General features: G+C 41.3%; 1 protein-coding gene across 4 annotated transcripts in view; it reads left to right on the top strand.

Moving 5' to 3' along the window:
* The window catches only part of LOC124790151 (UV-stimulated scaffold protein A-like), a 125,811-nt gene that overhangs the window by 82,064 nt on the left and 21,423 nt on the right, over positions 1-22,324 (top strand). For all 4 annotated transcript variants that reach the window (XM_047257742.1, XM_047257746.1, XM_047257745.1 and 1 more), the window contains 2 exons: positions 8,007-8,199; positions 16,076-16,222. In XM_047257742.1, coding sequence (XP_047113698.1) covers positions 8,007-8,199; positions 16,076-16,222 — 340 coding nt within the window. The remainder of the gene's footprint in view (positions 1-8,006; positions 8,200-16,075; positions 16,223-22,324) is intronic.

Raw genomic sequence — 22,324 nt, 5'->3', positions numbered from 1 at the left:
TCCAAACCTGGAGGGAACTGCTGCTGGCAGTGAGTAAAGATCATCCCAAACTGTTAGTGAGAGAACATTGCAATGGGAACTGCATGCAATGAACATTTGGAGTCGGTCACTTCGGGAGAGGCCATTGCTCACATGGGCACATAAAGATGACAGCAACAAAATCCATTGGGCTGCATGAATGTATGAATGGTTTTCTTAACACTCCCCCACCCTATTACATCTGAATTGGCCTGCAAAAATCACCTGACTACAACCCTGTAGATAATTGGTGGGAAATGTTGGAACAGCAGGTAAAACTCTGGCAGCAGTATCCCCGCAATTTGGTGGAAGTGCACAATGAAGTCCTCAAGGAGTGGTCTAACTTGGATGTGATGTGATGTGATGTGATGTGATTGCACAACCTTGTGCACTCATTTCCTATACAAATCAAGGTGGTGGACAAGCCCAGGGGCAGAATTACATGGTATTAAATGATGCCTATATTGATTCCTCAAGGGATGACTAATTTTTTTTCCAGGTAACTTATTATGATAATTTCTTCATATGTAGGTCAGCACCAAGAAGATATTTTCTCATTCAGAGGAGAAAGTTAGTTACTGAAATTTGATGAGGAGATATTGCTGTTTTAACGATTGCCACCCCAATTCACGTGTTGTATCCGTGGAACTCTCTCCCCTATCTTAGGATAATACAAAATGAGCTGCCCTTCTTTGAACTTTTTCTATCTCATGTGGATCTCACACTGCACAGCAGTACTCCAGACAAGGCCAGACAGATGTAGTGTAGGCAATCTCTTTAGTAGACTTGTTGCTTTTTCTAAGCATTCTGCCAATAAATCCCAGTCTTCGTTATGCTTTCCCCACAACATTATCTGTGTATCATTCCAGTTTAAGGTATTCTTGATTTTAATCTCTAAATACTTAGTTAAATTCACAGTTTCTCGATGTGTATGATTTATTGTGTTTAGAGTTAGTTGCAACTTTTTCATACCATATAGATTTCCCCACAACATTATCTGTGTATCTTTCTAGTTTAAGGTATTCATGATTTTAATCCCTAAATACATAGTTAAATTCACAGTTTCTAGATATGTATGAATCAGTTGCAACTTTTTCGTGCCATATAGATTTGTTGTCTAAATCATTTTGCAATTGATTTTGATCATTTGATGACTTTGTTTAGACTGGTTTGATGCAGCTCTTCATGGTATTCTATCTGTGCAAGCCTTCTTTTGTGAATAACTACTGCAATCTACATCTCTTGGTATTCCTCTATGATTTTTACCCCTCACAGTTCCCTCCAGTACTATACTGGTGATCCCTTGACGTCTCAGAATGTGTCTTGTCAACCAATCCCTTCTTCTAGTCAGTTTGTGCCACAAATTTCTTTTCTCCACATTCTGCTCATAATCTCCTCATTAGTTACATGATTGACCCATCTAATCTTCAGCGTTCTTCTGTAACACCACTTTTCAAAAGCTTCTATTAGCTTCTTATTGAAACTTTTTATCACCCATGTTTCACTTCCGTACTTGGCTACACTCCATACAAATACTTTCAGGAGAGACTTCCTAACACTGCAATCTATATTCGAGGTTAATAAATTTCTCTTTCCAGAAATGCTTTTCTTGCCACTGCCAGTCTGCATTTTATAGCCTTTCTACTTCGGCCATCATCGGTTATTGCTGTCAAAAAATATCAAAACTTATCTACTGTTTGAAGTGTCTCATTTCCTAATCTAATTCCCTGAGCATCACCTGATTTAATTTGACTACATCCAGTATCTGATTTGCTTTTGCCGATGTTCTTCTTATAATCTCCTTTCAGACACTGTCCATTCTGTTCAGCTTCTCATCCAAGTCCTTTCCTGTCTCTGACAGGATTAAAATGTCATTAGCAAACCTCAAAGTTTTTATTTCTTCTCCCTGAACTTTAATTCCTACTCCAAATTTTTCTTAGATTTCCTTTTCTGCTTATTCAGTGCAAAGATTGAATAATGTTGGTGTAGGCTACAATCCTGTCTCACTCCCTCCTCAACCATTGCTTCCCTTTCGTGCCCCTCAATTCTTATAACTGAGCTTTCTCTAAGTCTAAAACTGCTATAAACATAGGTTTCCTTCCCTTTATCTATCTTCTAAGAAAAGTTGTAGGGTCAGTATTGCCTCGCGTATTTTTACATTTCTCCGGAGTCCAAAGTGATCTTCCCTGAGGTTGGCTTCTACCAGCTTTACCATTCTTCTGTAAAGAATTCGTGTATTTTGCAACCATGACGTCAGCACCTGCTTCCTTTGTATTTGAAGTTGCAATATTCTTTGTGAAGTCTGAGGGTATATAACCTGTTTCATACATCTTGCACACCAGATAGAAGAGTTTTATCATGGCTGGCTCTCACATGATGACTTTAGAAGATGGTAAATGACAGTATCACCTGCAAACAACCGAGGAGGGCTGCTCAGGTCATCTCCTAAACCAATTATATAAATCAGGGACAGCAGATGACCTATAACACTTCCTTGGGGAACACCAGATATTACGTCTGTTTTACTTGATGACTTTCTGTTGCTTACTGTGAACTGTGACCTTTTTGACAGGAAATGATGAATCCAGTCTCATATCTGAGATATTACTTTGTAAGCACGCAGTTTGATTGGAATTCACTTGTGATGAATGGTGTCAAAAGCTTTCTGGAAATCTAAAAATATGAAATCAGTTTGACATCCTGTGTTGAAGCACACATTCATGAGAAATAAGAGCTCCTTGTGTTTCAGAAGAATAATATTTTATAAATCCATGTTTATTATGTCAATAAATCATTATCTTTGAGGTAATTCATAATGTTCGAACACATTGTGTGTTGAAACTTCCTGGCAGATTAAAACTGTGTGCCGGACCAAGAGTCGAACTCGGGAGAGTTCGCAGGAGAGCTTCTGTGAAGTTTGGAAGGTAAGAGACGAAGTACTGGCGGAATTAAAGCTGTGAGGTTGGGGCATGAGTCATGCTTGGGTAGCTCAGTTGGTAGAGCACTTGCCCGCGAAAGGCCAAGGTCCCGAGTTCGACTCTCTGTCCGGGACACAGTTTTAATCTGCCAGGAAGTTTCATATCGGTGCACACTCAACTGTAGAGTGAAAATTTCATTCTAGAAACATTGTATGTTCCTAAATCCTACTGCAAATCAACATTAATGATAAGGGTCTGTAATTCAGTGGACTACTCCTGTTTTGTTTCTTGACTATTGATGTGACCTGTGCAACTTTCCAGTCTTTAGGTATGGACCTTTGACAGTGACTGGTTGTGAATTATATCAGATACTCTGAAATAAATCTAATTGATATACAATCTGTACTGGTATAATTGCCTTTATTAAGTGACTTGAGCTATTTTTTACACCAAGGATATGTACTCCTGGGTTGTGTCTTGCCCCTGGTGTACTTTATACATGATGGGAATCTCTGTGGCTCCATATTTTGAGACAGTTTCATTGTGGAAACTATTAAAAGCATCTCACACTGAAATCCATGCTAAATTTTGTCTTCTGTAAAACTCGGCCAATCTTGAGGATTTTCCATTCCTTTAAATTTGGCATGCTTTTTCCATTGCTTCTGCAACAGTGTAACGATCTGTTTTGTGTACCATGGGGGATCAGTACCATCTCTTATTAATTTATTTGTTATAAGTAATTCTGTTGCTGTCAGCACTATTCCTTTGAATTCAGACACATGTGGTCCATGCTGTATTGTTAGTTAAGAAAGAATGGAGATCATCTCTTAGGAAGGCATCAAGCAGAATTTTTATCTGCTTTTTGTAAACAGATATATTTCCCATTGATTGTTGGTGTGTTTGCATGTTATGATATTCAATCTCGTTACAGTGACCTTGTGGTCACTAATCCATACAGTAATGGTGCTACCTATTTGCTCAAGATTATTTGTTGTAAAGAGATCAAGTATGTTTTTGCAGCCATTTATGCTTCAGATGGGCTCCTGAACTAATTGTTCAAAATGATTCTTGCAAAACCCATTTTGTACAATTTCAGACATTTTTTGTCTGCCATTGACTTCAAACATGTATTTTTGCCAACATATGGAGGATAGATTGAAGCTACCACGAAGTACACTATGTGATCAAAAGTATCCGGACACGGGTTGAAAATGACTTGCAAGTTTGTGGCGCCCTCCATCGGTAATGCTGGAATTCAGTATGGCGTTGGCCCACCCTTAGCCTTGATGACAGCTTCTGCTCTCACAGGCATACATTCAAGCAGGTGCTGGAAGGTTTCTTGGGGAATGGCAGCCCATTCTTCACAGAGTGCTGCACTGAGGAGAGGTGTCGATGTCAGTCTGTGAGGCCTGGCACAAAGTCGGCGTTCCGAGACTTCCCAAAGGTATCCTATAGGATTCAGGTCAGGACTCTGTGCAGGCCAGCCCTATTATCGTGCATCAACTCCGCCACAGGCCATGCTTTATGAACAGGTGCTCCATCATGTTGAAAGATGCAGTCCCCACCCCCGAATTGCTCTTCAACAGTGGGAAGCAAGAAGGTACTTAAAACATCAGTGTAGGCCTGTGCTGTGGTAGTGCCATGCAAAACAACAAGGGGGTGCAAGCTTCCTCCATTACAAACACGACCACACCGTAACACCACCACCACCTCTGAATTTTACTGTTGACACTACACATGCTGGCAGATGACGTTCACTGGGCATTCGCCATACCCACAGCCTGCCATCAGATCGCCACATTGTGTACTGTGAATTGTCACTCCACATAACGTTTTTCCATTGTTCAATCATCCAATGTTTACTCTCCTTACACCAAGCAAGGTGTCCTTTGGCATTTACAGGCGTGATGTGTGGCTTATGAATAGCCACTCGACCATGAAATCCAAGTTTTCTCACCTCCTGCCTATCTGTCATCGTACTTGCAGTGGATCCTGATGCAGTTTGGAAATCCTGTGTGATGGTCTGGATAGATGTCTGCCTATTACACATTACGACCCTCTTCAACTGTCGGTGGTCTCTGTCAGTCAACAAATGAGGTCGGCCTGTACACTTTTGTGCTGTATGTGTCCCTTCACATTTACACTTCACTATCACATCGGAAACAGTGGACCTAGGGATGTGCTGGAGTGTGGAAATCTCGCATACAGACAAATGACACAAGTGACACCCAATCACCTGACCATATTCGAAGTCCGTAAGTTCCGCGGAGGGCCCAATTCTCCTCTCTCATTATGTCTAATGACTACTGAGGTTGCTGATATGGAGTACCTGGCAGTAGGTGACAGCACAATGCACCCAATATGAAAAACTTATGTTTTTGAGGTGTCTGGATACTTTTGATCGCATAGTGTCTATTGTATGAGTGGTGGATCTATTTGAAATGAGACTAATTTTTTTTGTAACTGTTCAGCAACTTTGTTGTCTCAGCTGGGGAACTATCTACTTCAATTTCACTACAAGATGAACTACTTCTGACAGCAATAAATATTTCACCAACAGCTGTAGTTAATCTATCCTTTCTGAACACTGATGGGTTCTTTGTAAAAATTTCAGCTGATATTATCTCTGGCCTTAGCCATCTTTGCATACCTATAACAATTTGAGCCTCAGTCGCTTCTGTTAGCATGTGGGACTCTGGTTCTTTCCCATCATAGCTGCAACAATTTACAACTGCAGTACTGATTGTTGCTAGATCTACACTCATCCTGCACCCTTTTAGACTGTGTCCTTGCTGTAGTTTCTTGAGATCCTCCCCACAGCCCCCTCTACCCATTTAGCACCTTCCTATCTGTGGTGGAACCCTGGCACGACTCAAGGAATCTGAAGCGTATATGGTCACAGAACCGTCTGAGCCTCTGATTCAGACCCACCACTTGGGTCTATATCAAAGCTCCACAGTCAGTCCTGTTGACAGTGCTGTAGATAGTGAGCTCCACCTTCATCTCACAAGCAAGACTGACAGTCTGTACCTCTTCTGTTAGCTGCAAGAAACCAAAGAGAATCTCTTCTGATTCAAAGCAAATCTCTTCTGATTCAAAGCCACACACGTCATTAGTACTAACATCAGCCCCCCAACTGAAGTTACCTGCACCCTGTCCTCTTTATAGTTCTCAGAAACATACATTCCACACCTAGAATGTCTCCTCCTGGTATACATACTTAAGAAGCCCCATTAGATGCCAAATGTTGGAGCTTCCAACTATCGGTAATCCCACCCTTTGTGACTGCCTAGATCTTGCAGACCGAGAGGCTTCTGCTTAAATGGGGCAAGCGACTGCATCTGGTGCAGGATGTTGATCAGACACAGACACCACCTAAAACCATTTCGTCAGACAAACCAGGGAGGCCCTCTGATCAGCCCTCCAGGAAGTCTTTCACTGCCTGACATGTCGTTGGATGACATCCCACTCGATTATGGGTGAGGGGTCAGCCTCAGTGCAAGCAGTACCCAGTATGGCCGCAATAGTGGACCGATCGGGGGACATGTGGGATGTGCTGGACATCCTTTGGATCACCATGTGTGGCACCCCTCATAGTGATGCTGATTGGCAACAGCTGCAAGCAGGTTGACCAAAACCAGTACCGTATGGAGCTGTGAGTGAAGGGTTGCCAAATCAGCTTGCATCTGAACACAGCAGTAAAGATGGTGGAAACATCGTAGATGGTTATTGAAATAAAAGAACTGTGCCTGATAAATACACAAACGTGCATGAAATTTAGGAGTTTAAAGAGCACAGAGGAAATTCAGAATAAGTCACTTACGAGATGCTGTATCAACTCACAAATTAAGTGGTGTACTTTGATGTGTTAAGAGTATACATGGGCAGAGACTCCCCAAAATTATGGAAGAACTAAAGATGGATGGGAAAAGACATAGAGGGCGCCCAAGAACACAGTGGAAAATGGGAGTGAGAATATCTGTAGAAAGGAGAGGTGTGACCTGGCAGCAAGTGGAGGATGAAAAGTGGTTGGAGGACCAAGCCAAATGGAGAGGACTCGTCAGCACCCAGACCCGGCAGTAGCTGGAGCGGGATTCGGATATAGATAGATAGACGTAGATGTGCTGCTTTCTTACTGGGGCCTCATTTTGCATTTGTTATTTGTTTGCTTCAAATAGGATAGTTTAGTAAAATACCCATCAAAATGCCAGGAGTTAAATTTTCCATAGTTTCTGTAGTCACTTCAGGCAAATACTACAACGGTTTTAAAAGGAGGTCATGACTACTTCTGTCTCCCTTCATTCTTGATCTCATTTTGTCTTTAATGACATCAGTGCGACTTTAAATTTGAACTGTTCTCCTTTTCCAGTCATCATCTTTTATTGGGGTGGACGGTTTTGTAATTAGTGTATGCTCCATTATTAGCTTTGAGGAGTAGTTGTTGATGCCCAGCAACCAGCAAGATACATTCCTCTTACATGAAGCCACTGCGTGGCTTGTTGAATGCATTGCCTTGCGCACTATGGATGACTCTGGGACCGGATTGAGCATAGGTAATGATTCTTACTATCTGTTCACATGGCATTCCCCTAGAACACATTATAAACCCATTCATATTGTGGAAAGAAACAGATACGGTGGTGTCAGCTCTTTTGCCTGATGCAGTGTCATTACTAGCACATACACCATTGTGTGTACTGTGACTGCCTAGTTTACACAGATGATGTTCCCTGTCACTCCAAAACAGAACAGCCCTTCCCCATAGATAATTTTCCCTGCATGCACTTCAGAGACATTATCTCTGTATTTGTGGAGCCTCACAAGTAAGCCTGATTTGCCAAATTTTGTTCATTATGTAATTGTTATATCACTCTATATAATTATTCACTTTGATTGTGTTTGTCATATAGTTCACTTAATAATTATTGTAATTATAAATTAATATTATGTGTACAAATAATCCACTAAAAAGATATATTGAAGAAAATAAAAATAAATAAATAAATAAACAAATTAATATGTTCTGTGTGTGTTAGTGAGTATGAACTAATTAGAAACCTTTTTGTTTAGTGTGAAACCAGATGGAGCAAGATTTTGGTCAGCAACTTCAACTGATGAACTCGAAGAGATACCAGTGCCAGATGGTGCTGCCACCTTACGTACACGTGTAATAGAGTTCACAGGAAAGTATGAACCTGTGAAATGGGCTTGCAGAGCACCCCTTCCCAGTGGAAAGCTCTGTCCAAGAAGAGATAGATACAAGGTTAATTTCGTCAATAAATTATAATTAACCCCACTTTGATACAGCTTTGTTAAATCCATTATCTCTAAATCTGAATTTTTCCTTTGGGATTTTCAAGAATTTAATGTGATATTACAATATGGTAATATGCAGTAGAATGCAAAACTGCTCTGTATTTGATTCCTGCCACAGGATACCACCATCCTCAATAGAATCAGTCATTTCTCGTCATCCGACCTCCCCCTCCACCCCCCCACCCCACCCCCCTTCTTTGCCAATTTCGTCTATGTTTAAGACCCCCCCCCCCTTTGATGACATAATCTATCTTCCACATACCTAGAAACCTCTTGTCACTCCCATCACTCCCCAAGTACTATCCTCTAAAAAGCTGACCACTTCAAAAGTTTCAATCCTCTAAAAAAAGACTTACCTTTAGTCCCAAAAACCTAGTTTAGTCGTGGTGTGTTGTTCAGACTCTTCTTTCCTTTGTTTCCTTCAGTGAAAATATTTCTGCACCACTCACTTACTGACAATAGTCAATCCAAAACACAGATTGATCCATGTATTACACAGTTCCAGTCCATATTCATATGTGATATCTCCCCACCCCTCAACCCCCCTTTCCCGTCCCTGAGCACCCACTGGCTCTTACCAGAAATTTCACAGTTCCATTTGAGCTCCCCCTTCCTTCCTCAAATCTCATCCCATTGATTTCAAGATTCCATTATGAAACATTATTTTGTTGAAAATTGACATTTTGAGAACCATGACTGTAATGCTTGCAAGGTTTATAATTGGAACAGCAACAAGCCACAAGTATGGTTTAAAAAGATTGATTTGAATCAGACCATGACCAGTTTGATTTCTTACAAATCCATCTTCAGATGGTTGTTACAGGCTTCGTTGTTTTCTTACTGGGGCCTCATTTTGCATTTGTTATTGGTTTGCTGTGATAGGATAGTTTTTATTCACTGTTTAGTAAAATTTACTACAGATTTTGATCTTTTGATATCTATCAAAACATTTATGTAAGGGCTTTTAGAATTATTGTAGTGTGAAATGTTGCAAAAACGTATGTGGTGTGTGATTCTGATTGATGAAATCACTGTGTTTTTGTTATGAATTACAAAATCTACATGCTTGTGGACGTGTACTATGTGAACGCTGTTCAGTTCACTGGAATACACTTTATATGACACCATTCTCTGTTTAATGGCAACACACACCCTAAACATTTACAGACCATGATCCAGCTTCACATAACATAAACAGTATTTTCAAAGGCGTTAACAGTGATAAAGATGTTAGGTTACTTGTGGTGTGGTAGTGTATGAGTACAGTAAAATATGTTTTTCTAGCAATGTACTGAAAGGTTAGAATTACATATGCAAAGGTTATATATAAACAATACCAAGTACTGTCTACAGTACATAGGCACAATAAGATAAGTTTTCTATTATAGTGCTAAAGCTAGGTTTGAATATTGAACCTATAGCTGCACTTTACATTATAAATAGTTATGTTTGAGTACACCTGACTATGAATATAATTTAAGTTTTAATTTAACAATGAAGATATAAATAATTTAAACTGCGTTTATACAAGATCGGTGAATAATATTTTTATAAAACCAGTTTTAAAGTACTACAGCATATTTCAAACTATATGAATGTTATGCTGGTTTAAACAAAGAGAGGACCTCTCAGATATTAGATGTGGGGGTGTTGGATGATTCTGTTTGTTGATTCAAAATGAGATTGGGAAAAGTGTTCTTACGTATATGTATTTCAATCTTCTCTACAACATTCATTGTGCCACCCTTAACTGTGAGGTATAAGATCTGTAGATTGTTTTCTATATTGCCTACTGTGTAATTATTTTCTGCAAGATAGTTGGCAAAGGCTAATGTGCTTAATTCATCTCCCTTCACAGTCTGAGAACCCCCACATACACCCATTGTTTTTGTGCTTACCAAGCTTCACAAACTGAACTACATTGATTGAGGTCTAGTTTGGATTCAGGAAGTGGGAGGGAACTATTTGATGTTTGAGACTCGTAGGATAAAGGGTGCTATGAATTATCAAGAATATGTAAAACTAGCTTGTTAGTTGTGAAGAAGTATTCATGTATCCTCCGGAAAACCTTGAGAGATGTAAAATGAAAGGCTAAAAGACTGATAAAAGGACTATACACAAGACAAAAACTGGTGCCAAGATTGACAAGGAAGAACCAGGTGAGAAAAGTATTTTAAGTGGAATTAGATAAGGAAATGTTTATTACAAATACTTTTCAATCAGTATTCTTAGAAATTAATTTTGAAGTGTTAAGAAAAGCAGGAGATGAAATGATAAAAATGAGTAAGTGTGCAGGTGATGAAGCAAGTGTGCCAGAATCAGAGGAAGAATTACAGTGTATGTTTTAAAGGTTGTAAAAGTGAGAAAAGAATGTGGAACGAAGAAAAATGCATGATACACCAAAGTGAATAGTATTTAGCATTGGGAGGAAAGCTCTTAGAACAAGTGACATCTCCTAGGTACTTAGGAAGTTTAGTGATGAAAATGGAACTGTGTGCACTTCTGTCTCTAGTCACTGTGAACAGTGTGTGTGTGTGTGTGTGTGTGTGTGTGTGTGTGTGTGTGTTCTATTTCTGAAGGAGGATTTTTTTGTACAAAAATTTAAACGGTTAGCGATCTTTTCATTGTGTCAGTATGCAAATCGGTGCCACCTCTTTTTCTGTGTCAAAGACACTTATACCAGTAATACCTCCATTTTTATAGCTATCACCTTTTTGACATCAAACAGTGTTTCCCCATCAACTGATGCTACTTTGGAAGCCACTTCTGCAGTAGTAAACAGGAGTTAATCCAATATACTAATGACTTCATCAGAGCTTTTGCAGACAAATTTGTGGCCACTTGTCCATAAACAGATCTTCCACATCATTTCTTACCATCACCCAAATAAAACTTCTTTTGCTGACAGGCTGCTGATCAGTACTGTCTTTAACATGCTTTTTCGCCCATGTGTCGATATCCTCAACCATGCCCTTTCACAAACATTACCTATCCTGTCAAAGGCAGAGCTGCCTGTGAAACCAGTCATGTGGTCTACAAGCTAAGCTGCAACCACTGTTCTACATTCTACATGGGCATGAAAACCAACAAGCTGTCTGTCCGCATGAATGGCCACTGAGAGACAGTGGCCAAGAAACAACTGGACGACCCTATTGCTGGGCACTCCACTCAGGACAATGTTTTTCATTTCAGTGAGACTTCACAGCCTGTGCTGTCTGGATCCTTCCCACCAACACCAGCTTTCCTGAACTGTGCGGGTGGGAACTCTCCCTGAAATACAGCCTATGCTCCCATAACCATCCTGGCCTCAGCTTTCGTTAGTCTTTGTCTTTACCCATCTAGCCCCTTCCCTGTTCCCAGTCCAGCACTACACAGCCCTCCATTCCACTGATGCAACCAGTCTTCTTACTTCTCTCATTTTCTGCTACCCTCCCTCTCTCCCCCTCCCTCCATCTAACCTCCCCAATACATCAATACATCTAGCACCCTACTCTCCGCCTCATCCCTGCAAGCTCCCACTAACAGCATTTTACCATCCCCAACTCCTAAGCTGCTATCCTTTGCCCTCCCCACCCCAGGCTCCTCCTTACCCCCATCCAGTTGCCTCTCCCATCAAGCGCTGCTGCTCACAGTCTGGCTTCAGCTGCCAGAGACTTTTGTCACGTGTGTGTGTGTGTGTGTGTGTGTGTGTGTGTGTGTGTATTTTGTCTACTTTCGACACAGGCCTTGTTGTTGGCCGAAAACTCACTTTCTGACAGTCTTTTTGTTGTGCCTATCTGCGACTGAGCATCTCTACTATATGGTGAGTAGCAACTATCCGTTTCATAATATTGTTACATTCCATCTAGGACTTTCCATTGTTTGACCATGCTCTTTGCCAGATATATTGTCTCAATCTCATTGCCCACTGATATGAGGGATGACCTATTCAAGATTATGCCTTCTGTTCCTCTCCAGCAGTGTAGCATTCCATCATCCATTCAGACATTCCATCATCCATGCCAACCAGCACGGATTTCAAAAACATAGATCATGTGAAACCCAACTTGGATTTTCCTTACATGACATACCGAAAACAGTGGATCAAGGCAGTCAAGTAGATGCAGTATTTCTCAGTTTCTGAAAAACATATGACTCAGTACCATATCTGCATTCATTATGAAAAGTACAGTTGTATGGGGTATCAAACGAAATTTGGGATGGGATTGTGAACTTTTTTCATAGGAAGGATGCAGCTAGTTGTCTTTGATGGAGAGTCATTGACAAATGTAGACATGACTTCAGGTGTACCCCAGGGATGTGAAGTAGTCCCCTACTATTCCTGTTGTATGTTAATGACTTTGTGGGCAGTATTGATAGTAACTGCAGACTTTTTGCAGTGAAGTGCAGTACAGTGAAGTACAATCTAAAAGAAGCTGCACAAATATTGTCAGATCTCGATAAGATTTCAAAGCAATGCAAAGATTGGCAACTTGCTTTAAATGTTCAGAAATGTTAAATTGTGCACTTCACAGAATGAAAACAATATGGTATCTTATGACTACAGTATCAGTGAGTCGCAGTTGGAATCGGTTAACTAATACAAATAGCAGGGTGTAACACTTCGTGGGGCCTGAAATGGAAATGATCACATAGGCTCCCTCATGGGTAAGGCATGTGGTAAACTTCAGTTTATTGACAGAACACTGGGTAAATGCAATTAGCCTACAAAGGAGATTGCTTACTACAAATCACTCTTGTGATTCATCCTAGAATATTGCTCAAGTGTGTAGTATCCCTACTAAATAGGACTAACAGGGGATATTTATTGTATACAGAGAAGGGCAGCATGAATGGTCACAGGTGTGTGTGATGTGTGGGAGAGTGTTATAGAGATGTTGAAAGAACTGGTTGCCACTTGAAGACAGACATAAACTATCGCAAGAAAACCTGCTTACAAAGATTCAAGAACTGGCTATAAATGAGGAGTCTAGGAATATACACATCCCTCTACAATTGTGAGGTCAAGATCAGATTAATCACAGCCTGCACACAGGCATTTTGAACTTTCTCCCCATGCTCCATACATAAATGGATTTCAACAAAACTTTATAACTGGTACAGCAGTGTAGGAAATTATAGGTTGCTAATTACCACAAAAATAACACACTAAGTTGCAGACAGGCACAATTAAAAGATACTTACACATAAGCTTTCGGCCACAGCCTTCATCAAGAAAAGAAAACAACACACCATTCATTCACACAAACAAGCACATCTCACACACAAATGACCGCAGTCATGTGCATGAGGTGTGCTTGCTTGGTGAACGAATGGTGTGTTTATCTGTTTTCAATGAAGGCTGTGGCCGAAAGCCGATGTGTGAGTGTCTTTTAATTGTGCCTGTCTGGAACTTAGCGTGTTATCTTTACAGAAAGTAGCAATTTATCTTTTCCTACATTGTAGATATTCCTACCTTGAGTTTCCGTTGTTTTATAACTGGTACAATGTGATGTAGCCTCTGCCATGTGCTTCATGGTGGTTTGCAGAATGTATGTATAGGTGTTGACGTATCTGTGACAATTAAGCAGCTGTCTATCTACATCGAAGGCCATCACCATACTGTTGCTATGCAGTTGCTAAACGCACTGCACTTGGAAGATTTTAACAGCTGGTTCAACACCTATGCCATTTGGTTCTTATCCCACCACCTCCTCCAGATGCAGCATGTATGAGCAGTATGGTTGAAAAATGTTATTGCATGTCCCTAGCATGAACCTCTGCTGGTCCCTGTGTCCAGTCACCACATTCTGACTGTTACCCTTACACTCTGTCAATCCTGATCCTCTCCTGCCCCAATATTTTACTCTCTCTGTCCCTCCCCCCCTCCCCCCCCCCCTTCCCTTTCACTCCCATGCACACTTCAGTTTTGTTATTGGTACCAAAATTAATCCATGCTTCCCCACTGCCACTGAACGCTTCCCCACTGCCACTGAACTCAATGTTCTCTTCTTCCTCTTGCCTCCCTACCTACTTCTTGCATCCATGTAGTCATAGCTATATCTACATGCCACTTGGATGCATGGTGAAGCGTACCTTGTGTCACTACTAATCGTTTCCTTTCCTGTTCCACACTAAGAGTGGGAGGAAAAAGACTGTCCATATACCTTTGTATGAGCCCTAATTTCTTTTATATTAGCTTCACAGTCCTTACATTAAGTATGCATTTGTGGCAGTAGAACCGCTGTGCAGTCAACTTCAAATGCCGGTTCTCTAGATTTACTCAGTGGTGTTCCTCGAAAAGAACGTCACTTTCCCTCCCTATTGTCTGACTTGTTTCTACTCCCAACATCCATTTATTAAGACAGCAGCACATCAACAGGCAGTGTTGCCTTGGTAAAGAATATTGCATGTGCCTTTGTACTAAAACCAAAAGAACAGAAGGTTATCTGATATTTAAATGTGCCACCCACAATTCATGTGTGCATGAGTTCTTGGTGGTCCATATGTTTATACACAATTGCCAGCATTGAATTTCCATTCTTGTAATATAATAGAGTAAAGAGAACCTCCACATTTACCTCATGAGTTCTAGTTCCCCTCCTCCCTCACATGTTAAAAAGACAACTATTTCAAAATCATCAGCTATTTTAGTTTTGAATGAGGATTGTCATTTATTGCAGATATATGAAACTATTGTTTTCTAATTGGTCAAGAGTAACAAATACTCTATATATGTAGCGCATTAAACTTCCTTATAAATAAAATTTCTTTGATATGTCTGTTCTGTGACTTATTTTAAACTGCTGAACGTCCTCAACTGAATTGGGCTGTGTAGAACACTTTATTCAAGTGAGGAGAATACTTTCATAAAGAGAATTTAAATGGTTAAAGTTTTAATGTAAAGATCTGTGACATATTTGACAAAAGAAAATTATTTTGCCAACTATAAAATTATTTTATCAGCTATTATCTGTTACACAGTCTCCCAGTAGCCATTTTAAAGTGTTAATGTCCACACTTGGATCATCTCTTTACTAATCAAATATGCTGTAAAAAGTTTTGCAAATTTCTTCGTTTCTGCAAAACATGAGACCTTCTGTCCTATTGAGTGGACAAGAAAGGAAAGTAGTTTTGTATGATATTCAAACTGTTAAAAATTTCCAGCCTTATTTTGCTGTAGTATGGAGTGTTGATTGTGGCGTGTGCAGGCGAATGCTGTCTTCAAGAACAACACATTTTTTCTCACCAAACTCTATTCTGTATAATGATCATTTACTTAACTTTATTTTTAAGCCTGTCCTCTGAGTTTTCTCAATCAAAACGAAAAAAAAAAGACTGAAATGTTTACCTATAGAAATACTGCAAACATCATTTTGACTGGCAGTAGTTGGGTCAGTTAAACTATGTCAACATTCAAAATCCCCTGAATAAGATCACGATTCATTTATGTGTATCATACTGTGTTAGCACCGATGACTAAATTTCGCATAACTTTATGCCATCAAAAGCCAAAAAATTTCACTGTGGCTGTTCTACTGAAGTGCGATTTGTAGAGAATTTGTTGCTGTTGAATGAATGACAGCAGTTGAAGGTGGTACCAATCTGTGGTACTTTGGTCCAGACATTCTAATTTTTTTTCCGTTTTATTTATAAAATGACATTTGCTAATCAATACAGTGAGCTCTTAGCATTTTTTTTACCATTTACTTACATCCATTCATTTTTAAATTTATTGATCATTTAACTTTATTCATTTCTGTGTACTAATACACACTATTGCTGAAGTTGTTAATTTCAGTTATTCCAATAATTGATTAACCCAACAATGTCGTTCATTTCAGTGTCCATTCCATGGACCAATAGTGCCTCGGGATGAAAAGGGTCAGCGCACAGATGGTCAGCCTGATGAAAAATCAGAAGCTAATACTGATGACACCAATAAGAATGTTCCTGATTGGCAAGACCCGCAGCTTCTTGAAGACATTAAGGTAAACTGGTAGCACAGTGCATCAAATAAAAGTTACCAGTGAGGCAATGTTTTAAGAGGAGGCAGAGGAGGAATCATATTAGAATAATGTAGATAAATTCAACTATAGCAGAGAAACCTGTTTTGACAATCATTTCAATTCTTTGTGCAAGAAGTACTTATATTGCAACACACAAAATTTGTCAGAGTTTTCTTTGTTAAAAGCATTGAATTGTAATGTGTGCAGTTGTCAGCTGTGGATTTTTGGGCAACAATTGGCTTATGTTCAACCCCTCTCATAAACCAATCAAGATATTTAAAGGATCTCTAGACTCTTTATTTCTGGGAATTCTGTATATTTTAAAGCTGCTTCCATTGGGAATAACTACAAAAACTTCAGAAGACAAATTTTAAACAATATTTTGTGTTGTTTAGGAGCTATGATTCATATCTGAAACATTTCAGTGCAATGTATGTCAATGAGCCACCCTAGAAGGCTCACAACTCTTATTGTGTGAATGTGCTGGGCTACTAAGAGGCACAGGCCTTTGCAGCACTATTTCTCTTTCTGTGTTGCAACCCTGTACATGTACTATCCCTTTCCCCCTCTGCCTTTCAATCAGATGGTCTTTCTGGTGTAGACCCCACTTGGACCTCGTACACAATTTAGGACCCTTGTGTTCCATTTCACTCCCAGCACTTTCTATGCCTCCCCCTTGATAAATACATGGTCCCCATTGTTGGGTTGACATGCCACCACTTTTCCAAATTTTCCAGAAGTGCAGATTGTGCAGGGGAGGTCGCCCAATCTGGAGTCCCACCTTTGTGCCTTTCCACCTTAGCACCTTTCCTTTCCAGTAAGCTAGTACACCCAAAACCCAACACGATAGCCATCCCATTGTGGGAGGTTCGTCAAGTATCTGCATGATAGTAGTCACCTGACCCCACAGGGATTGCACTGTTGGTGCTTGAGCTGATACCTCCCAGTGTATGCCAAGGAGTATGTGCCTGTCATGACTGGGGCTTGGAGACTCTGAGAAACAGATTACTGGCCAGGTACCCATTGCTGAGGCTGGGTGACACACATGGGGATAGCTCCTGTTTGGTATGGATGGCACCTTGGCAGATGACTTGTAGATCAAGCTTTACTCCCACAGGTCGTCACATGGCCCCAGCAGTCTCTTCAGAAGGAAAGAACTCATTCAACACAGAGGTATGGAACCCCAAAATGTTTCCTTCACAGGCTATGCCGTCAATTTTGATTAAAACAGCATCCCCTGCCCAGTCATTGGTGTTGCTTGCTTGTGTCAAACTGGGCTACATTCTGATGACTGTCTCTCCCCATAATAGTCTAAATATGGTTCAAGGCATAATTTTCCATCGTGACCTCCTTCTGCAGTCTGATGTTGAGTAACACACCAACTTGGAGCAAAGGGCTGTACACGTCGTCCATCGTGTCCATTGGGGGCCAGAGGACAATAATGTTGCTACTTTAGTCTTCATCTGGGCATATGGGGGCAATTTGTTGCCTGGAAAGGTCAAGATGATGGTATACTGGTGCAGCATGAAACTGTATGTGTCCCCCATTCCCCCCCAAGCAGTACTATAAAATGTATTAAATTTTGGCACATGTTGTCTTCGTGTTGCAACACCAGCCCAGTCTGTAGGAATTGAGGGCGAATGTTACACGCGAATGTTCCTAGTGCTCCTCTCCCTATCTGCATCAACTGTGGAGAGCGTCATTGTCCCTTGGTGGAATCTGGAAATCGCTGAGGCCATTCGAGACCATAGGCAGTCTCTCCAATGACATTCGAGCACCTGATTGCCTTTAAGCGGCTCTATGCCCAGATCCAATACTTAATAAAATGAAGGAAGCAAGAAAGCTGGGAATGGTATGGTTCAGCCATTGGACCATGTACGCCTCCTTCGCGAACATCTTCCTTTGCATCATGTTCAAGCCTTTGTGTCTGAGAACTATCAACCTGTCTTTCATGTCCTTAAATAGCAGATTGAGCAACTGCACTTTATCTTTCACTACAGGCCACTAGAGCCTATAATGCTCCATTCAGTGAGTGGAAATTATTCAGTGCCCTAGCCCTTTGCCCTGATACAGCCCCAGGACAAGACCGCATCCACAACCAAATGCTCAATCACTTTTAGTGGATAGTCAGTGTCATCTCCTTACCATCTTTAACTGCATATGGAGTGAGAGCGAAAGTGAGCTCCCCTCTCAATGGCAGAGTGAAGGTGAGCTCCCATCTCAATGGTGGGAGAGCATCATCGTCCCAGTAGTGAAACTGGGAAGCTTCCCCCAGAGATGGACAGCTATTGCCCAGTTAGTCTCACCAATGTTCTCTGTAAGTTGCTCAAATGCATAATGACCTGGAGGTTGTGTTGGCTCCTTGAGTCTCGGGGCCTTCTGGATCAGTAACAGTGCGGTTTTCACCAAGGCCTTTCCACTGCTGATAATTTGGTTTGTCTGAAGTTTGCCATCCACACAACTTTTGACTGACGTTAATACCTTCTTGCCCTCTTCATCGACATGCACGCTTATGACATCACTTGATGACATAACATCCTTGCTGCCTTACGTGAGTGAGGTTTCTGGGACCCACTTCAGATTTTTGTCCAGAACTTCTTGTTGCACCATACTTTCCATGTTCAAGTTAACGCTTCCCACAGTATCCCCCCACCCTCCCAATATCCAAAGAAATTTTGTTCCCCAGCACTCTATATTAAGTGTGCCCTTCTTTTTAGTGGTCATCAATGGTCGAGCAGCAGCTGCGAGGTTTTCAGTATTACCTTCCTGGTCTGTCAACGATTTTTGCTTTTACTGTTTCTCCTCTAGTGTGGATGTTGCTGAATGCTTACTGCAGCTTGCCATTCAAAATTTGCAATCATGCACGGCTTTCAGTTTTCCGCTACTGAGACTGATGTTGTGCACTTCTGTCACTGTCGTACTGTTCATCCACAACCAGAACTTCATCTCAATAACCAGTTACTCAATGTGGTGGAGACTTGCCACTTTTTGGGGCTTGTCCTTGATGCCTGGCTGACTTGCCTTCCCCATCTTCGTCAGCTTAAGCAAAGGTGCTGTCCACACCATAATACACTTCACTGCCTCAGCTGGAATGCAGACTGCATTACCCTTCTGCAGCTTTACAAAGCTCTGATCCATGTCCTGTCGTAATCATGGGAGTCTGCCATATGGTTGGCATCACCCTCACCATTGCAGTCCCTAGAGCCAATAAATCAATGTGTGGTCCAACTAGCAACAGGAGCCTTTAGAACTAGCCCTGTGAACAGCTTACTTATGCAGGCTGGGGTTCCTCCACTTTGGGTCAGGTGCCAACAACAGCTACTCAGTTATGCTATACTTGTTCACATCTCCTCTAAGCATTCAAACTACCATGTCCTTCTCCATAGTAGGGAGGTCCACTTCCCACAACAGAGACCTAGAACTGGGGTCTCAATTGCTCTGCTCTGAACTCCATTTCCCCCACTGTCTCCTCTTGTCAGGTAGGTGTTTTTTCCACCTGTTCCTGCCTGTCCTCGATGTATGTCCAGGTTCGGAATTGGTATACACTTACAGCTTGATGGCCAGTGGATGAACTGGTTTTGCGTACACACATGCAAGGTGTAGTGAACTACTCTCCTTGCCAAGAGGATGCAGTGTCTTCACTGCTGAATTGGTGGCCATCAAACGAGCCCTTAGCCAAGCTCTTTCTTGCACTGGCATGGTGCTTCTAATCTGCAGCGACTCCCTGAGCAGCCTTCGGGCTATAGACCACTGCTTCACCCAGTAGTCACGACTATCCAGGATCTTCTCTCTAACCTCCATCAAGCTGCATGGCCAGTTGTCTTTTGTTTGTACTCCTGGACATGTTGGGATCTCAGGGAATGAACATGATGACTGCTTGGCATGGTTTCCTACCAGGATGCTGAGTTTGGAAATGGGGGTTCAAGAACTGGATCTTCGGTCAACTCGACGCCATCAGTTATTGGATGTCTGGAACTCTGAATTATTCGTCCTGGACTCCCCAAACAAACTGAGACTCCCCAAACAAACTGAGACTCCCCAAACAAACTGAGGGCAGTAAAGCAGACCACGACCATGTGGCAGTCCTCCCTTCATGCTTCCCACAGGGAATCCACTGTCCTTTGTCGGCCATGCATTGGCCACACTTGGCTGACCCATGGCCACATTCTCTGACCTGAGGACCCACCTTACTGCCAATGTAGTGCCCGCCTGATGGTGGCCCACATCCTAGTAGACTGCACAAATTTTCCTGACACACTACCTCTGGTGCTAGTGGACAATGCCAAAGTGGTTTATGTGATTTTACGTTTCACCTACAAAGGTGGTTTCTATTCATCTCTGTGAGGTGGGGCACTTTAGCCTCATGGACTGCCTTAGTGTTTCGAGAGGCAGCCCTTGCCTGCTGTGGCCAAGGTCACCATGGCAGCCCTTGTTCAGTGGTCAGGCCCTTTCCGCTCTTTTATTCTCCTTGTTCTTTTATATTTACCATTTTTAATTTTTCATCTTTCTTAAACTTTTATCATCTTGTCTGTGTTGCTCGTTTTCTTGGGGGCACCGGCTAGTGAGTAGTACTGGTGGGGTGCAAAGGGTGCGCCTCTCACCACATATCATGCTCTGGGGACCTCCAGTTGCATTCTGGGCAAGCAGCTTGACCACCTTATCCTTGTAACTCCCTTCCCACTTCCTTAATTTTAGCTCCCTCTTATTGTATCTTGCTTACAATTGGGCTTCCCAGGATTTGCCTTTTGTACCCTTCTTTTAAGCGTTACTTCTGGTTCAATACGTGTAGAACGAAGGGACTGATGACCTCAAAGTTTGAACCCTTTAACACCAACAACCAAACAAACAAACAACCAACAAACCATATCAATTAACACATACCACTGTCAATCATTATACTTGTTACTTGGTGCAGCAATTACTTTGACAGTATCATTATGTTATAAATAATTGCACTTCTTAAACTGTTGCTTTTATGCATTACAAAATATTATTTTACCAGAAAATGGGACTTTTTTATACTGAAGCTCTCACCTGTAATTAATGAACTATTGTGTCTGTTTATACTTCTTGAAAACATAATGCTTCTAAAATTCAATAGGTTTCCGCCCTAAGAGGGGTGTTCAAAAATAAACCGAACTTTTGAAATAGTGCACCATCCAGCAGAGAGAGCACGTGTTGTGGTTACTGAGTGCACCTAGCTGCATGTTGAGACAACGAACTGCCATATGCCTCATATCGCTCAGACAATTAGCAAGCGAACCACAGCTCCTGAAGTAAGCACGTGTACAGCCTGCTCGTCAGATTAGTGCAATGAGGGAGCTTGAAGAAGAATGTGTGTGTGTGTGTGTGTGTGTGTGTGTGTGTGTGTGTGTGAGAGAGAGAGAGAGAGAGAGAGAGAGAGAGAGTGAGTGATTTCAAATGCTTGGCCAAGCATATGGGAAGGAACGTATGAGTCGCATGCTGTTCTATGAGTGGTTTAAACGTTTTCAACAGGGTAGAATATCGGTCTCTGATGATTCCATGTCTGGACGTCCTTCCATATCAGCAGATGATGGGGCCATGAGGATAGCGTTCATGCTGTGATTCGTAGAAATCGTCGTTTAACTGTTCGAGAAGTTGCTGAGGAGGAGGCATTTGCATAGGATCATGCCATCAAATTTTCAGTAAAAACTAGTCAGTTGTAACAGGCACTACAGTGCTAAAACCAGTTGAGTGGTATGCAGTGTAAGGAGGGTAGTTTTGATGAAGGTCCACCCTTTTGCGATCAGAAAGTGATTAGAAAGAATATCTGGTACTACTAAATCTGCGGAAAGACTTATACTGTAGAAACCCTTTCATTAAGACTGTAAGAGCAAAACCCTTTCAGTAGTTACTCCATTATCTTTAAATTTTAGAAAACCTTCAACTTCTTTAATCTCTTAAGTGGGTGTTGTACATGCACACATCTTTGCACCTCAGTGAGTAGTTTTCCCTATCACAGACTGGTGCAGTCGTACCATGTACCTAGCTCACTCGTGAAAACATTTCTTTGTCAATTTTTATTTATGAACCAACTTTAACGTGGTTGATAATCAAATGGAA

Source organism: Schistocerca piceifrons, chromosome 3 (assembly GCF_021461385.2).
Source record: "Schistocerca piceifrons isolate TAMUIC-IGC-003096 chromosome 3, iqSchPice1.1, whole genome shotgun sequence".
Taxonomy (NCBI): Eukaryota; Metazoa; Arthropoda; class Insecta; order Orthoptera; family Acrididae; genus Schistocerca; species Schistocerca piceifrons.
Note: the sequence above shows the minus strand (reverse complement) of the source record. Positions and strands in the feature narration are given on the sequence as shown.